The 17819-nt window shown below is 39.3% G+C and overlaps 4 protein-coding genes across 5 annotated transcripts; all 4 read left to right on the plus strand.

Moving 5' to 3' along the window:
• The first annotated feature begins 924 nt into the window (after nt 1-924).
• Nucleotides 925-2719, plus strand: LOC137718133 (uncharacterized). Of its 2 annotated transcripts, XM_088699055.1 has the most exons (6): nt 925-974; nt 1131-1339; nt 1454-1636; nt 1737-1892; nt 2002-2298; nt 2400-2719. In XM_088699055.1, the coding sequence occupies exons 2-6, from the start codon at nt 1145-1147 to the stop codon at nt 2613-2615; spliced, it is 1047 nt and encodes a 348-aa protein (XP_088555181.1). In that variant the 5' UTR covers nt 925-974; nt 1131-1144; the 3' UTR covers nt 2616-2719. The 2 variants fall into 2 exon arrangements, with proteins under 2 accessions (XP_088555181.1, XP_088555180.1); XM_088699054.1 differs by lacking the exon at nt 925-974 and having other exon boundaries at nt 997-1339.
• Nucleotides 2720-5278: 2559 nt separating this feature from the next.
• On the plus strand, nt 5279-7488 carry LOC148695280 (proton pump-interactor BIP103-like). Its single transcript, XM_088698346.1, has 5 exons — nt 5279-5606; nt 5768-5974; nt 6065-6185; nt 7033-7130; nt 7235-7488. Exons 1-5 carry the CDS (start codon nt 5409-5411, stop codon nt 7436-7438), a joined length of 828 nt encoding a protein of 275 aa, XP_088554472.1. The 5' UTR covers nt 5279-5408; the 3' UTR covers nt 7439-7488.
• A 1182-nt stretch (nt 7489-8670) lies between these two features.
• On the plus strand, nt 8671-10119 carry LOC148695281 (uncharacterized). Its single transcript, XM_088698347.1, has 5 exons — nt 8671-8901; nt 9021-9209; nt 9322-9465; nt 9564-9815; nt 9913-10119. Exons 1-5 carry the CDS (start codon nt 8671-8673, stop codon nt 10117-10119), a joined length of 1023 nt encoding a protein of 340 aa, XP_088554473.1.
• Nucleotides 10120-11075: 956 nt separating this feature from the next.
• Nucleotides 11076-17435, plus strand: LOC148695282 (uncharacterized). The gene is made up of 5 exons (XM_088698348.1): nt 11076-11294; nt 11399-11572; nt 11671-11814; nt 11924-12174; nt 17174-17435. The coding sequence occupies exons 1-5, from the start codon at nt 11076-11078 to the stop codon at nt 17433-17435; spliced, it is 1050 nt and encodes a 349-aa protein (XP_088554474.1).
• The last annotated feature ends 384 nt before the right edge of the window (nt 17436-17819 follow it).

The raw sequence follows: 17819 nt of genomic DNA on the forward strand, positions 1-17819 counted from the left end.
GTTAGGACTACATGTGTTAATTCTATCATATGAACGATATGGTTGAATACTTTGGAAAGCAATTGTCTGGCTTTTCCTTTACCGCCAATCATATTGATCTCGATGAGTAAAACCTTCAATCGTCTACAATGATGTGAGCCGCCTCAAGCCTATAACTGTGTTCTGGTCATCTGCTGCTCAGAGCATGACTGCCCGCCCAATCTAACCGCCCGCCTATGACTGTTCTGGACTAAAGCCATGAATAGATAGAAAGGATATAGGTTTGCAAATATTTTAGTTAAGAAAGGGTATTGTAGTATTTTCATATTAAGTTTAGTTAGATTTATAATAATTTGTAATAGTTGGCTAGAATTATATTTCTAATCTAAAATTTGGCAATTTTACTTTTTTTTTTTTTGGAAAAAAACAATAGTATCTACACTAAGGGAGAGGGGGTGAGCTTAGCTTCACAATGGGCTAGCAAGAATGTGATTCAAACTCGCCTTTAGCGAAAATCGAACCTAAGACCTCTCATTTACAAGTGAAGAGAAATACCACTAGAACGTAGTATTAAGTGGCAATTTTTTTTAGTACATTAAGGAGAGGGGGAGTTCGGCTAAGTCACACAATGGACAACCTAATTTGATATCTAATTCGCCATACACAAGATTCGAACATAAGATCTCTTACTTTCAAGTGAAGAGAAATATCACCAGACCGTAGTAGTGAGTGGCAGTACTAAGTGGCAATTGACTTTGTATTTTGAAATACCCTAAAAAATTCCAACACTTCTGGCACACGCCATGTCCATTAATTTACTCAGCTTAATTTGTTTAATAAGGTTTTTAGAATCAGTTGACTAAATTTGCGTGGGGTGCAAGAAAAATCGGCTGAATATTAATAGGAGAGCTTAATAGTTTACCACCATCTCCTTACTGAGTCAAATTATCTTTGTCTCAATCAGTTGCAGTGTCTAAATATCTGTACGTTTGAAGGTAATGTATAAATGGTTTCGCCGTTTTCCTGGTAATTTGGTACGCTGATGCATTCGGGTGCCAGGCACAAAACCTGTATTTCATCTATTAATGTTGACGGTATACTTTCACATCCTTTTGTTTCTTCATTTTACTCTTTCCTTTGCATCACATCAGGCAAGGTCAACACTATGGAGGAACTGGAAGCTAACAGAGAAATCAATCGCTCGCAAGAGGACGTGCATGAAAACTGGAATCGTGGTTTAGAAGTTGATGTTGTGGGTGAAGAGATAACTATTAAAGGCAGAATTCAAGAGGTCGAGAAGCTGGCTGCAAAGATCTGTCAAGATAAAATTGAGCTGAATGAAGATATAGAGAAAAGGAAGGTATGCGAAATGGTCCGAAAATTCTATATGAATATATAATATATATGTGACTGCATTTCCTAATTCAATCATCAAACACCATATCTGACATTTTATTGAAAATATTGTCAACAGTGTGATAGGAGCAGTGTCCTTTTTCGGTTGGAAGACCTGAATGAAAAGGGACTCAAATCCAGGTTGGCCGTGGAGAGGGAGAAAATGAATATACTGCAACTATTTCTGCTTCGTTTAACAAACAAAGCTCCCCAAGGAAAACCGGAGAAGCCCTTCATGCCACGAGAAGAAATATCTAAGCATGTAAGTTTTCCTTATTATACATGCACACTCGCCGGTATGTCAATGTTCTTGATAATACAGCCTTTTGAGTTCGTTGGAAATGTGAACATGGATTCTGCAGAAAATGAATTTCCGGATGGTACATGGAACAAACAGTTTGGCTGACGAAAAGCAGCTTGTAAAAGAGATGAATGTGAGACGGAAGGAGGATACTGCTGGTTCATTTTCGCCATTGGGAAGGGATTATTATTATTATATACCTCCGCCTCTTGTAACTGTAAGATTAAACAAGTAATATTAAGTTCCTCAGAGTTAATTAGTCTACTATACACCAAGTTTTTCTTTTTCTTTAGATTTGATTTTTGTCGTTTGGATTACCGAAACAGACTTATTACTTGCGTCATCTCTCTGCTGTACAATATCTGAGGAATCAGAGAAGTATAATGCATCACCGCCTAAGACAAATCCAAGAACTTCAATGGCAAGGAAGACAAATACAAGAACTTCAATGGCAAGGCGATAGACCAGGAATAGTATTTGAAAGGCAATGGGATGAAGCCATTGCTGAAGCAAGAGCTAGTGCAAATCCTAATGCTGATGCTAATGCTGCTGCCAATGCTATTGCCACTGCCAGGATTTGGGATTCTTTGAGTTCGAAGAAAGCGTTACAAGAGCAAATCAAGGTAAAGCACATAACAATTCTAACTCATCGAATAGAGTAGCTAAAAGTTCGAACTTTGTTTCTTTTAACTTGCTAATTTAATTTCTTGACACAATATTGCAGGTAACTGGTGAAAAGATAGAAGAGTTAACGAAATCACTAACAGCTGTGCGGCCAAAAGTTAGGAAAGTTGAGAGAGAATTGAAGACCATTGAAAGAGATATCGAAATCTTGGAGAAGAAATTGCCATTGATTGATCAGAGGAAAGATGAAGCATACCAATGCATTCTTAAATTGAAAAACCAACAGAGTGATCATGTCCATGTATTCTTAAATTGAACATAAAGATTCACAGTTGTGTAAAATAAACATTGGTTGAAGAACTGTTCTGCCCACCCATATTATTTGGTTTGTTTTCAACACACCAAAACTCCATTGTTTAGGTTCGGAAAATATAATCCAAGTTCTTTTTAATTACAGTTACTAAGTTAGAAAATTATTAAAACCATGAAAAGGGAAATGATTTCTACACACTGCATATCGCGATTTTTTTTATTGCCATTGGACCGCACAAATCAAAAGAGAATCAAAGGCTATAATTAAGAGGGTCAAGGTGTGCAAAAATCACTCACTCCATAAAAATCGTTCAGATGCGTGGTTTTTTTATTTTTTTATTTTTTTATTTTAATTTTTTTTTGTGGGATCAAATACAGCTAATCTACCGAAGAAAACATCAGATATAGCCAAACAACCACTACCAGTAGTGTGTGCCAGTCGATCAGTTGGTATCTGATCCCGCAGAATGGACCATATTTTACGCAGCTTAATTTGACAAGGCCTCCCCAAGAAAAAAATATCTGGATATTCAAGGTAATGTGGTAATGTACAAATGTCCCTTTCCTTGTTTTTATGTTAATGCGCTGATTCATTCGGTGCCAGTCGAATTTAAGACATGTGTTTTATCTATTAATGTTGATATGACGGTCTTGTTGAGAGTGAATTTCACGGTGGGAAAATAAGAGATTTTGCATGTGCTTATAAGTAATTAGGCTACTCTCCATATTTGACTGAAAAAAAAAAAGGGTTTTAGGTGGAACCTCAACTTTCTTCATGGTATCAGAGCAGTTTGTCTCGTGTCTAAAGCCTAACGGCCACATGTGAGAGGGCGTGTTGAGAGTGAATCCTACATCAGAAAATGAGTGACCTTGCATGTATTTGTAAGTAATTATAGTACTTCCCATATTGCCAAGAACTTAAATGGAAAAGCGCGAGACCGGGAATGCTCTTTGAAAGGCAATGGGATGAAGCCACTGCCAATGAAGCAGGTGTTAATGCTAATGCTGCTGCCAATGCTATGGCCAATGAAAAGAGAATGATTTGTGATTCTTTGAGTTCGAAAAAAGCATTACAAGAACAACTCAAAAGTATCATACACAATTCTTACTGATCAAATAGAGTAGGTGAAAATTCAAACTCTGTTTCGTTTAACTTGCTGATTGAATTTCTTGACACAATATTGCAGGTAACTGGTGAGAAGATTGAAGAATTAACCAAATCACTAACGGGAGTGCGGCCAAAAGTTAGGAAAGTTGAGAAAGAATTGAAGGCCATTGAAAGGGATATAAAATGCTTGAAGGAGTAATTACCATTGATGGATCATAGGAAAGATGAAGCATACTGATGCATTCTTAAACTGAGAAAAAACAACAGAGTGGTGAGGTACAAGAAAATGTGATGACAGGAAGGTGTCTGAAATTAGTTGCTTAGCCCCAAGTCTCAAATAAGCTCTTTCGTCAAGGATCAGCAGAGGTTGAAGAACGTCGAATTCTATATCTTCCTTGAATCTGTAAATTGAAATGGTTCAATTAATTAGTTCTTAAAGTTACCTTGTGTCAGTACTGTAAGCAATTGTACTGTTAGACCGTCGGCATTTATGCACCAAGATTCACGGTTGTATTGTAGCAACATTGGTTGAAGAAATGTTCTGCCCACCCATTTTCTTTTGTTTGTTTTCAACATCATTGAAAGTCCATTGTTGAGGCAGTGAAAATACAATCCAAGTTCTTTTTTTATTTTTCTAGTAACAATAATCCAAGTTCTTTTTAGTACAGTTTTATTTAAACCTTGAAATAGGAAATGATTTATACACGTCATTTTCACCTCTTGCACACTCCTTTTTTTTTTATTGTCATTGGATTGAACAAATCAAAAGACAAAGACTCAAGACGGGTTGGGCAGAAATCATTCGGGATGAAAATCTTTATGAAGCGCTATTCCGGTTCATGGGATCAGGTACAGCTGATCGACCTGATATAACGAAATCAGATACAACTAAGTAACCAATAGTATGTGCCGGTCGATAAACCGGTATCCGATCTTACAAAATGGGATCTGGCTCCTAACTTTTAACCATTTCAACCAAAAAAAGTTAAACTGCTATTTGAACTTGGAACCAAGAGAATGTATTTCTTTCAATTGAATTATTCTCAAAGACTAAGACCATATTTTTCTCTCTTTTTCTAAATGTTTTTCAAATTGTGCACTTATCGCACATGCCGTGCCCATTTACCCAGCTTCATCCGACAATGCCAACCCAAGAAAAAAATTATTGAACAGGAATTGTTTAATGAGGGTTTGGAATCTGTTTACTTAATTTGCTTGGGATGCAAGGGGAATTATTTAATTAGGTTTTGCAATCTGTTGACTTAATTTGCTTGGGATGCAAGGGGAGTTGTTTAATAAGGTTTTATACATCCCATTAGTGTGTATTTATATTTTGGTTTTTGCTATAATTATTAATAGGACAGCTTAACCCTCGTATCAGCATCTCCTTCCTAAGTCAAACTCAAATTGTCTTTGTCTCAATCATTTGCAGCACCTGATTATCTGGATATTGAAGGTAACGTACTAATGGTCCTTTCCTTGTTTTTATTTTAATTTGTGACGCTGATCCATTCGGGTGCAAGTCGAACTTAAAGACCTGTGTTTCATCTGTTAATGTTGACGATCTACTCTCGCATCCTCTTCGTTTCTTGATTTTTACCTTTATGCCAGTGCATAAACCCATTCATTCTTTTCATTTGTATATAGTGTGATTTGCTTATTCCTTTGTATCACATCAGGCAAAGCACCATGGAGGAATTGGAAGCTAAACGAGACAACAATAGCTTGCAAGAGGACTTACACGATAACTGGAATTGGGGTTTGGAAGTTGATGCTGCTGCTGATGAAAAGACAGATTTAAAAGGCAGAATTCACGAGGTTGAGAAGCTGGCTGAAAAGATCAGTCAAGATAGACTTGAGCTGAATGAAGATATAGTGAAAAGGACGGTATGATAAATGGTCTGCAAAAATCTGTATGAATTTAGACTGCATTTCCTAATTATTACTTCTGAGTTGTTGTTCTGGTGTCAACTTCTATCATCAAACGTGGTCATGATTCATAAATGAAATATGTAAAGATCGATCTTATTCAAAATTTATGTCAACAGTGTGATAGGGCATGCACCCTTTCTCGGTTGGAATCCCTAAAAGATCGTGAAATGGGACTCGGATCCCTTTTGTCTGCGGCGAGGGAGAAAATGAATATACTGCAACTATTTCTGCTCCATTCTGCAGAAAAAGCTTACCAAGGAAAACCTATGAAGCCCTTCTTATCAGCAGACGAGATAGCTAAACATGGAACGGCTAAATGTTTTGTCATATTTCCTAGAATATTTTTCTTTTTTTCTCTCTCTAAGCGTTTTGATCCGTTGGTTTTGTTGGAAATGTGCATACGGCTTCCGCAGAAAATGAATTTCTTGATGGGACATGGAACAAACAGTTGGGCGGAGGAAAAACAGCTTTTGAAACAGATGAATGTGAGACAGAAAGAGGGTGTTGATTCATTTTCATCATTGGAAGGGCATTGTTATACTCCGCCTTATGTAGATGTAAGATTAAACATGAAATATTTAGTTCTCTTAGGATAGCCCGTGCATTTTTCTTAACCTTGGGATTGCTTTTACGAATGAAATATTGTAACAGACTTGGCACTTGCCTCTCGACGAGTTTTATTATGTGAGAATCAGAGAAGTATAGTTCGAAACCGCCAAGACATATCCAAGAACTTAAATGGAAAAGCGCAAGACCGGGAATTCTATTTCAACGCCAATGGGATGAACTGTTGGAAAATCAAATCAAAACAGGTTGTTAATGGTTAAAGCAAGCTGTTAGTTTCTTTCCAGGTTGTTTCCAGCAACTACAAAAATCATTGCTCCCTCCATCTGTTAGCCGAAAGCTGATTACAAGACAGCAGTGTGCTGCCATGTGATGTATTAGCCGAAAGAGTGTTGATTGCAAGCTGGAAAGATAGCTGCATATGTGTGCTAGACTGTCCAAAGTTCCTGCATGTGTTTTAAAGGGTGTAAAGATGTTAAACACCCCATTCATTGCATGTGTTGTTGCATTGTTTATTAATTTCTGTTTTGTATAAATAGGCCATCTTGCTAAGCTTTAGAGCATCCCATCCAAATCCCATTTCCCATTCATTTAATTTCAGCTTGTAAGCTATTGAGTTTGTAAACTCTCTTTTCATATATCTAAGTGCAAGTGTTTTACCAAAGCTTGTTGCTTCCCTCCTTTCTCTATTTCTTTGTCCAATTTTATTGAGAGTGAAAGTGAGAGGTGTGATAGAGTTTGTAAACTTTTCACCCACATATTTTGGTATTGAGTTAGTAAACTTTAGAATACCAACATGAACCAAATGGTTATGTAGGTGATAATGCTAATGCTGCTGCCAATGCTATTGCTAATCCCAAGAGAAGGATTTGGGATTCTTTGAGTTCGAAAAAAGCATTACAAGAACAAATCAAAGTCATGTATATACATAATTCTAACTCATCAAATAGAGTAAAGTTAAAACTTTGAAGTTTGTTTCCTATAACTTTGCTGATTAATTTCTTGACACAACATTGTAGGTAAGTGGTCAGAAGGTTGATGAAGTAACAAAATCACTATTGGCCGTGCGGCCAAAAATTAAGAAAGTTGAGAGAGAATTGAAGGCCATTGAAAGAGATATAGAATGCTTGAAGAAAAATTTGACGTTGATGGATCATAGGAAAGATGAGGCGTTGCCTGCCTTCGGCAACCAAGAAATTAACAGAGATATCATCGGAGGTTAAATGACTCCATTAAAACTATGGTGTTGCGATAAACCAAAGGCATTGTTATGGATGCAATTTACTCATCACAGTGTTAGAAATCTTCTCTTCAACAATCTCTTGCAATATTTTTGCAGTCATTGGCGAAGTATTTGTACTCAATCTGTGTTGTATACTCGAGATCACCATTTTCGAATACCTTAGTTATCAAATTTCATCTTCCTTGACTTTAGTACCATTATGAAATGGTTCTTCTTAGTTCTTACTAACCTTGCATATCAACACTGTAAGCAATCACGGCGACATTTGGACACTACCAAAATTCCTTTGTTCAATGTGTGAACTCCATTTTAGATGAAACTGCAATTAGACGTTACGCAATTAATTGGAGTGTTAAACCATTTCAACCAAACAAGTGGAACATCAACAGAGGACATTTTTCCCTTCGAATGTTTAGTCCTAGACTGCAAAATTTCTTTTCGTTTCGAAGCAACTAATATCAACCAAGATTGCAAAGTGCAAACAAGGCTTCTTCGATCATTTTCGTGTGTTGTGTTTCTAGGTTCTTTTCTGCTAATAGTTTATATGAAAAATGATGTTCGTACTTTACAGAAAATTGACTGCATTGGATTTTAATTTCCTCAAGAAGCGCTGGAGTTGAAAAAGATCAGCCGAGATTATTTTGGGAACTTCTTTGAAACATAATTTACCTTTTATTTTGTTAAATTTAATAGATTTTTGTTAGTATATGATCCCATGTAAGCAAAAAAGTTGGGCCAGCCCATGACACGTCATCACTTAAACGAACTCAACTCAATCATCATAATTTCATAACATAAACCTTAACGGTACCAAATAGTTGATTGAGAACTAAGGTTGAATTTTAGACGGATCGGATAAAAAACGAGGCTTCTAGTTTCCATTTCAAAATTTACAGTTGCAAATTTTCGAACTTCCGAATTTACGGATTATTCAGAATCAGAACAATCTCAATATTTTCGAAACATAATTTTCAGAATTCATATTATCTATTTCAAATACTGCACATCTGGCAGACTAGTTCATTTCACTAAGCTTAATTTGACAATGGCGCCCCAATAAAAAATAAATTATTGAACATGATTTTTTAATAAGATTTTGGAATCATTTGACCTTATTTGCGTGGGATGCAAGTTTGGCTTAATATTAAAAGGACAGCCGATGCCAGTATTACCAGCATCTCCTTCCTAAGTCAGACTAAAGTTTCTAGCACTATGGAGGAACTGGAAGCTAATTCTACACAAACAGCGCTGGTACTTCAAAGCGAACGAGACAAAGAGAACTTGTATGAAAATCGGAATCAGGGTTCACAAGTTGATGGACTTATAAATGATGCTGCTGATGAAGAGCCAAATTTAAAAGGCAGAATTCAAGAGGCTGAGAAGCTGGCTGCAAAGATCAGTCAAGAAAAACTTGAACTGATTGAAGATATCGCGCAAAGGAAGGTATGTTAAATGGTCTGCTAAATCTGCATAAATGTATGTGACTGTATTTCCTAACTGAATCATCAAACATGATCATGATTGAAAAATGTGTAACATCGTATACAAAACTATGTGGACAGTGTGATCGGAGCTGCGCCCTCTCTCGGTTGAAAAACCTGAATGATATTGAAATGGGACTCGCCTCCTCTTTGTCCTCGGAGAGGGAGAAAATCAATATACTGCAACTATTTCTGCTTCGTTATGCAAAAAAAGCTCACCAAGGAAAACCAATGAAGCCCGTCTTGCCACGAGAAGAGATAGCTAAAAATGTAAGAGTTACTCATCACATATATGCACATGTGGCGGTATGTAAATGTTTCTTGACTATATTTTTTCCACCATGTCTTGAATTTTATGGAAATGTGGACATGGATTCTGCAGAAAATGAATTTCCGAATGGGACATGGAACAAACAGTCTGGCGGAGGAAAATAAGCTTTTAAAGGAGATGAATGCTAGACAGGAGGAGGGTGCTGGTTTATTTCCCTCATTGGGAAGGGATTTTTATACTCCGCGTTATGTGGATGTAAGATTAAACAAGAAATATTTTTCTCTTGGAATACCCTCTGTTTTTCTTTTATTTTTCGATTTGGTCTTACTTTTGGTTTTGGACTATCGAAACAGGTATGGTGGTTGCCCTTCAATGAGTGTATGTATGTGATGAATCAGGGAAGTATAATTCAACACCGACTAAGACAAATCGAGGAAATAAAATGGCAAAGCGCAAGACCTGGAATTCTGTTTCAAAGCCAATGGGATGAACCAGTTGGTCATGCAAGTGATAATGCTAATGCTGCTGCCAATGCTGTTGCTAATCCCAAGGGAAGGATTTGGGATTCTTTGCGTTCGAAAAAAGCGTTACAAGAACAAATCAAAGTAACATACATAATTCCAACTCATCAAATTTGTAGTTAAAATTTTGACTTTTGTTTCGTTTAACTTGCTGATTTAATTTCTTGACACAATATTGCAGGTAAGCCGTGAGAAGGTTGATGAATTAACGAAATCACAATTGGCCTTCCGGCGCGGGCCAATTTTTAAGGAAGTCGAGAGAGAATTGAAGGTCATTGAAAGAGATATAGAACGTTTGAAGGGGAAGTTGCCATTGATGGAACAGAGGAAATATGAAGCACAACAATGCATTCTTACATTGAGAAAACAACAGAGTGATGAGGTATGATGACTTTAAGTGGTCTGGTGTTTTAGCCTACTCTCAAGACGAGGAACTCCACGATGTACTAAACCAAGACAATGAGATGACAAGGTGTCTAAACTTTGTTGCTTATGCCAAGTCTCAAATAAGCATTTTCGTCAAAGATAAGCGGATAATGAATCCGTCTTAACATATAGTTCACCGAAACAACAAAATCTGGTTCCCTGGACACGCTCAACATATAAACGGATGATGTTATAGTTCTTCTGTTATTCATCAATTTCTTGCAATGTTTTTGCATTCATTGGTAATAACCTCTATGTATTAATTGGATCCTTTTATTATTACACTTGTGGTCACCCATTTCGAATACCTTAATCAAATTTCATCTTCCTCAGCACTGTAAGCAATAATCTTTCATGGTTACTAGTGTCATCGATTGCTGCAAATTGATTGGCTCAAACAAAGAAAATTATAACATGTTCGGTTTCTAATATTCACTCCCCTAAAGGGAAAAACTAGAAAAAACGGTATTGGATCTTGTAATAAGGAAAACTTATTCTAAACGCCCGTTTCGATTGAAAGACTATGGTGTCACCATTGGATATCCCATCGTGCTACTCTCTCTCCTCACTTCATAAGTCACGTGAGGAGAGAGGGTAACATAATGGGGATATGCAACGGGAATAGGGAAGTTTGCCTTGTTTTTATTACGACTTTTACTTGCAAGTTGGAATTGAGACTCAATTCGTATTGCTTTGTTTATGTTTTTCAAATCCTGCTGATCTGCTACACACCATTTCCATCCCATTAGAAAAATAAATTATTGAAGAGGAATTGTTTAATAAGGTTTTGGAATCAGTTGACTAATTACTTTGCTTGGGGTTCAAGTGAAATTGTTTAATAAGGTGTTATGCATCCCATTAGTGTATACCAGTATTTATCAACATCTCCTTGCTAAGCCATCAAGAAAAGCCAACACTATGGAAAAACTGGAAGATAATTCGACACAAATACCGCCGGTGCTTGAAAGCGAAGGAGATGACATTCGCTTGCAAGAGAGCTTGTATGAGAATCGGAATCAGTGTCCAGAAGGTGATGAAGAGACAAATTTAAAAGCCAGAATTGAAGAGGCTGAGAAGGTGGTTGTAAAGACAAGTCGAGATAAACTTGAGCTGATAAAAAATATAAGCCGAAGGAAGGTATGTTAAAATGGTCCATCTGCAACTTGCATGAACGTATGCGACTCTGCATTTTCTTATGTAATGAAATGTGTGATGTGATATTATTGAAACTTCTTCAACAGTATGATCGGTATTGTGCCTGTTCACTGTTGGACTACTATCGGAATAGGCACAAAGCGGGGATCAGAGACTGTTTGAACCTGGAGAGGGAGAAAATGAATATACTGCAACTATTTCTGCTACGTTGCGCAAATAAATCTCACCCCGGCTTGTCAGCAGAAGGCATAGCTAAGCATGTAAGAGTTACTCATTATATATAATATACGTACATTTTTTTCCAGTTGTTTCTTAGTTAAGCCTTTTGAGTTTGTTGGATTTATGGACATGGATTCAGAAACTGAGTTTCCGGATGGTACATGGAACAAACAACTTGGCCGAGGAAAAGCAGCTCTTGAAAGAGATCAATGTGAGCCAGAAGGAGGTATCTGCGGGTTCATTGTCCTCATTGGAAAACGACTATCGTATGCTTCCTGAAAATGTAAGAATAAACATTACATATTAATTGTATTAGAACTTGTCAATTCAATTATACCTGTGTTCTTTCTTATAATTTGGATTTGGATTTTTCTTTTGGACTATTGAAACAGACTTGGTGGTCGGATCACCAATTGCGGTATGCGCTTAATCAGAGAAAAATAGTTCATTACCGCCTAAGACAGATCCAAGAACTTAAATGCCAAATAGCATCAAGAACGGCAATTCTATTGCAACGAAAATGGGATGGAGCCATTTCTAATGCAAAAGCTAATGCTAATGTTGCTGCTGCTGCTATTTTCGAGGGGAAGTTTTGGGATGCTTTGAGTTCGAAAAAGTCCTTGCGGGAACAAATCAGAGTAACATGCATATAATTCTAACACATCACAAAAAAAGTTGAAAAATATTAACTTTGTTTCTTTGCTGATTTATAGTTTCATTCATGCCATAATATTGTAGGAAACTGGTGTTAAGGAATCTCCTACATCAAAGGAGATCAGTTCGTCAACAACACAATCTGCTCCATCAACTGCACAATTGGCTCCTTCGTATGAAAGTCAACTATGATATATGCTATGCTGTCTTTCCTATTCTATTTGATCAGAATTGATTCAGTCATTCAAGTATGATTGTATTTACCATATTAGGATTGTATTCAAAGTGTATATAATCACAGACCTGTACCTATAAACAATTCAATGAAATATATCAATTCTATATGGTATCACGAGCCCAAAAACTCCAACGAGCAATTTTTTGTTGATCCCTCTCTTTCCTGTCTTCATCCATGGCCACTGACGCCGCTACAACCAACCCTCTACCAGACCTCAACTCCACTACTCCCACCTTGATCACCATAAACGCTACAGCCCAATTACCTGTGAAACTCATACCCACCAATTACCCATCCTGGCGTGCTCAGTTCACCGCCCTTCTTTACGGCTACGACCTCATGGGTTATGTGGATGGTTCTCATCTCTGCCCATCAACCACTCAAACCGTGCTTCGCACCTTTTGGATTCGGCAAGATCAACTTCTCCTTCATGCGATTCTTGCTTCCGTCTCCCCGCAGGTCATCTCCCTTATTGTCTCTGCCAAGACATCCAAGGAGGCTTGGGACAAGCTTCTTCATCTCTTTGCTAGCAAACCCCGTGCCCGCGTTCTTGGTCTCAAAGAACGCTTTACTCTCCTGCGTCGTGAGAACAAGCCTGTCTCTGAGTATCTACAAGAAGTCCGCGTTATTGCAGATGAACTTGCCATCATTGATGTCCCCCTCTCTGATGATGATCTCCTCCTCTACATTCTTAATGGTGTTGGCTCGGACTTCAAGGAAATTGCTGCGGTAGTTCGTTCCCGCGACACCTCAATCTCTTTTGAAAACCTGCATGACAAACTGGTTGAACATGAAGCTGCTCTCAAGCGTGATGATACCGTTGTTGTATCCCCAATGATCACTGCCAATGTCACTCAGACATCTCGCTTCCACACCTCAAATCGTGGCTACCGCTCTCACAACTCCAACTCCAACCGTGGGTCCTTTCTCTCTCGCAATCCTTCTCGTGGTTCGTTTGAGCACCCCCACACATCTTCCATTGCCACCAATTCTCGTAGTTCCTACAAGCCCATCCAACAATCTTTCACCGACAATGGTCGCCGCTCTACCAACATGAACAACACAGGTTATCGTGGTTTCTGTCAATGGTGTGGCACTCAAGGTCATAGTGCCAAACGCTGCCCTCAACTCCAATCTGGACCTTCCAGTCCGCTCGTGGCCAATCCTACCACCCATGGCCGGTCCACCTCTTCTCCAACATGGTTGCTTGATTCTGGTGCCTCTCACCATGTTACCTCCAATGTCAACACTCTCTCTGGTGCAGCTATATATGATGGTCCTGATGAAATAATTATTGGTAATGGTTCAGGTTTGGGCATCACACATGTCGGTTCAACCACTTTACCCTCCTCATCCTCCCAATCTTTCAGCTTATCAAACGTTCTATGTGTTCCTTCTATGAAAAAAAGACATTATTTCTATCTCTAAATTTTATAAACAAAATAATACCTCGATTGAACTTTTTCCTGATTTCTTTCATGTCAAGGATCTGAGCACGGGGGCAGTTCTTCTTCGAGGCCCGAATAAGGATGATGTGTACGAGTGGTCTCCTAAATCGTTTTATCAACCACAAGCTATGGTGGGTGTGGTGGTCTCTCCCAACCTCTGGCATCATCGTCTTGGTCACCCCAGCCATCAAACTCTCCAACAAGTCCTTCGTATGTCTTCCATTAATGTGTCTTCCAAGTTGTTCAAGTCTGTTTGTCATTCATGTCTATGTAATAAAAGCCATCGTCTCCCGTTTGGTACTTCGTCTCTCACCAGTCATGGTGCATTAGACCTCCTTTATAGTGATGTTTGGGGCCCTGCTCCATACTCTTCTATTGATGGTTTTTCTTACTATGTTATCTTTGTTGATCATTTTACAAAATATATATGGCTCTACCCTCTCAAAAAGAAATCTGATGTGTTTTCCACTTTTGTCACCTTCAAAGCACTTGTTGAAAATTACTTCAAAAGAAAAATCACTAGATTATACACTGATGGTAGGGGCGAATTTATCAAACTCCAACATTTTCTCTCATCCAATGGCATCACCCATCTTCTTACACCACCTCACACTCCTCAACACAATGGAGTCGCCGAACGACGACATCGTCATATTGTTGAAACTGGTCTCACACTTCTTCATCAAGCTTCTTTACCTCTCACCTATTGGTCTTATGCCTTTAAAACAGCTACCTATCTTATCAATCGTATGCCCACTCCGATTCTTAATAATCTCTCCCCATTCACTCAACTCTTTGATGAACAACCCAACTACTCCCGTCTTCGTACATTTGGGTGCTTGTGTTTTCCTTGGTTACTCATCTAATCAAAGTGCTTTTCAGTGTCTTGATCTTTCCTCCAACAAACTTTTTATCTCTCGGCATGTTCAATTCGATGAGTCCACTTTTCCTCTTGCTAACCTCCCTTCCTCCACTCCCCATGTCACGGTTGATAACTCTCACACTTGGGTCTCTTCTCTTTCTCCAGTTACTCATGTTCCTGTCCACTTACCCACCAGGCCTATTGAGTCGGTTGTTTCTTTTTCGCTGCCACCACACGTCACATCATCATCATCATCAGAATCTGCCCCTGTCTCAAAACCGTCACCATCCGCTGCCCCGGTCCCTATTGCTGCTGCTATCCCTCCTCTCTTACCGTCACCCAATCACCACGCATTGGTCCCTACCTCTACCGCACCTATATTCACCCCACCACATTCTCCAGCCCAAACTGATCAAGTCCAGCCACCTCCTCCCAACAACCCCGTTCATACATACACTAGAAACCCTCATAGGACTGTTGTCACCTTTCCATCCTCTAACCCACCCTCCCCCAACCCCCCCCCCCCCGGTACCTCCTGTGCTCCTCGATCATTCCATGATCACCCGTGCCAAAGCCGGTATCCACAAACCCAATCCTCGGTATGCTATGACTGCTACTAAACATCCCATTCTCTCCTCAGTTGAACCGACATGTGTCTCCCAGGCTGTCAAGGATCCCCTTTGGCGACAAGCAATGTCCAATGAGTTCAATGCGTTAATTCGCAATGGTACATGGGAGCTCGTTCCTTCCATTCCCTCTCAAAATCTTATTGGTTGTAAGTGGGTGTTTCGTATCAAACGGCATCTTGATGGCACTATTGACAGGTACAAGGCACGCTTAGTTGCCAAGGGTTTTCACCAACGTCCTGGTGTTGATTTTTCAGACACTTTCAGTCCGGTGATCAAACCTACTACCATACGCATTGTTTTGCATCTTGCCGTGACTCATGGGTGGCCAATTCGTCAGTTGGACGTTAACAATGCTTTCCTTCATGGCACACTCCGTGAAAATGTCTATATGGTCCAACCACCTGGTTTTGTTGACTCTAATCATCCATCTCATGTGTGTAAATTGAGGAAAACCCTATATGGCCTCAAACAGGCTCCCCGGGCATGGTACAAGGAATTACACTCATTTCTGCTCTCCCATGGCTTTGTCAATGCCATCTCTGATGCCTCACTCTTTCTCTTGAAAAATGGGACTGCTGTAATTTATTTTTTGGTTTATGTTGATGATCTTCTTATTACAGGAAACGATTCCTCACTTGTAGCAAAGTTCATTCACCTGTTGGCAACTCGGTTCTCCGTCAAGGACCTGGGCTCCTTACATTACTTTCTTGGTGTTGAAGTCCTTCCCACAGCCACTGGCCTATTCCTCTCTCAGCACAAGTACATTCATGATCTTCTTGTCAATGCCAAGATGGATGGTGCAAAGGCTGTCAGTACGCCTCTCTCCACCACTCACTCACTCATGCTCCATGATGGCTCCTCCCCAACGGATGCCACTCCCTACCGTCGTCTTGTTGGTGGTCTTCAATACCTCAGCCTTACACGCCCTGACATTTCCTTCACAGTCAATAAGCTCTCTCAATTCATGCATTCTCCTTCCGAGACTCACTGGCAGGCACTCAAGCGTCTTCTTCGCTACTTGAAGGGTACCATTTCCTTTGGCCTTCATCTCTGTCGTCGCCCCTCTCATTGTCTCTATGCCTTTTCCGATGCTGACTGGGCTGGTGATCGTGATGATCGCAAATCTACGACTGGCTATGTTGTCTATCTCGGTGGAAATCTCATCTCTTGGAGCTCCCGAAAGCAGCGGTCTGTCTCTCGCTCCTCCACCGAAGCCGAATATCAGGCCATTGCTGCCACCACTGCTGAACTCATATGGATTCAGTCCTTACTGCGTGAACTTGGCATTTCTCTCCCCACAACACCGGTTGTTTCTTGTGATAACATTGGAGCCATGTTCTATTGTGCTAATCCTGTCCTACATTCCCGTATGAAACATATCGATATTGATTTTCAGTTTGTACGGGATCGTGTCACTCGTGGTCTTCTTCAAGTCTCTCATGTCTCCATTACTGATCAGCTTGCAGACGCTCTCACCAAATCTTTGCCACGTCCACGTTTCCATCTCCTTCGTTCCAAGATCGGTGTCTCCGATGGTGCCATCGTCTTGCGGGGGCGTGTTAAGGAATCTCCTACATCAAAGGAGATCAGTTCGTCAACAACACAATCTGCTCCATCAACTGCACAATTGGCTCCTTCGTATGAAAGTCAACTATGATATATGCTATGCTGTCTTTCCTATTCTATTTGATCAGAATTGATTCAGTCATTCAAGTATGATTGTATTTACCATATTAGGATTGTATTCAAAGTGTATATAATCACAGACCTGTACCTATAAACAATTCAATGAAATATATCAATGCTATAACTGGCACGGAGATCGATGAGTTAACGAAATTATTATTTGCTCCTGTGCGGCCGGAAATTAAGTGGGTTGAGAAAGAATTGAAGGTGATTGAAGAAGATATAGAATGCTTGCTGAAGAAACTGCCATTGATGGACCAGAGGGAACGCGAAGCATACGGCCTGCATAAGTTGAGAAAACAACAGAACTTGCCATTATCACAGCAAGAAAATGAGATTCCAAGAAGATGTCTGCTGATTAGCTTTCTTGGCCCGAGTCTTAAATAAGCTCTTTCGTCAAAGATCGTTCGATGTTGAATGAATCCTTCTGAATGTGTAACTTAACCAGTAAAACAAAAATATGTGTTAGTTCGTGAAGAAGAAAGTGCAAGTGATGGATCGGAAAAAAAGATTAAGCACACCAATGCATTCTCAAACATGTTGAATAAAATGAAAAGGTCAGTTAAGTCATTTGACCAAGACAGTATGCTCGCACCCTTAAAGTTGAGTTGAAATTCCCCTTGATGTGGATTATACTAGTTTATAATACAATATCTTCTTGTCAAAGAAACCCGGCGAATCAATGCATTCTCAAACACGTCGAATAAAATGCAAAAGTAAGTTAAGTCAGTTAGCTAAAACAGTGTGCTCGCACCCTTAAAGTCGAGTTCA

This window comes from Pyrus communis, chromosome 8, assembly GCF_041283825.1.
Source record: "Pyrus communis isolate YQ-2024b chromosome 8, ASM4128382v1, whole genome shotgun sequence".
Classification (NCBI taxonomy): Eukaryota; Viridiplantae; Streptophyta; class Magnoliopsida; order Rosales; family Rosaceae; genus Pyrus; species Pyrus communis.

Excerpts from the sequence above, each read along its gene's own strand:
- LOC148695281 (XM_088698347.1), top strand. The coding sequence starts at position 8,671 with ATGGAGGAACTGGAAGCTAATTCTACACAAACAGCGCTGGTACTTCAA. Across the intron at positions 9,466-9,563 it reads ATACTCCGCGTTATGTGGAT|GTATGGTGGTTGCCCTTCAA; the intron begins GTAAGATTAAAC and ends CTATCGAAACAG. Across the intron at positions 9,816-9,912 it reads CGTTACAAGAACAAATCAAA|GTAAGCCGTGAGAAGGTTGA; the intron begins GTAACATACATA and ends ACAATATTGCAG.
- LOC148695280 (XM_088698346.1), top strand. The coding sequence starts at position 5,409 with ATGGAGGAATTGGAAGCTAAACGAGACAACAATAGCTTGCAAGAGGAC. Across the intron at positions 5,607-5,767 it reads AAGATATAGTGAAAAGGACG|TGTGATAGGGCATGCACCCT; the intron begins GTATGATAAATG and ends TTATGTCAACAG. Across the intron at positions 7,131-7,234 it reads CATTACAAGAACAAATCAAA|GTAAGTGGTCAGAAGGTTGA; the intron begins GTCATGTATATA and ends ACAACATTGTAG.
- LOC137718133 (XM_088699054.1), top strand. The coding sequence starts at position 1,022 with ATGCATTCGGGTGCCAGGCACAAAACCTGTATTTCATCTATTAATGTT. Across the intron at positions 1,893-2,001 it reads TACCTCCGCCTCTTGTAACT|ACTTATTACTTGCGTCATCT; the intron begins GTAAGATTAAAC and ends TTACCGAAACAG. Across the intron at positions 2,299-2,399 it reads CGTTACAAGAGCAAATCAAG|GTAACTGGTGAAAAGATAGA; the intron begins GTAAAGCACATA and ends ACAATATTGCAG.
- LOC148695282 (XM_088698348.1), top strand. The coding sequence starts at position 11,076 with ATGGAAAAACTGGAAGATAATTCGACACAAATACCGCCGGTGCTTGAA. Across the intron at positions 11,295-11,398 it reads AAAATATAAGCCGAAGGAAG|TATGATCGGTATTGTGCCTG; the intron begins GTATGTTAAAAT and ends CTTCTTCAACAG. Across the intron at positions 11,573-11,670 it reads CAGAAGGCATAGCTAAGCAT|AAACTGAGTTTCCGGATGGT; the intron begins GTAAGAGTTACT and ends ACATGGATTCAG.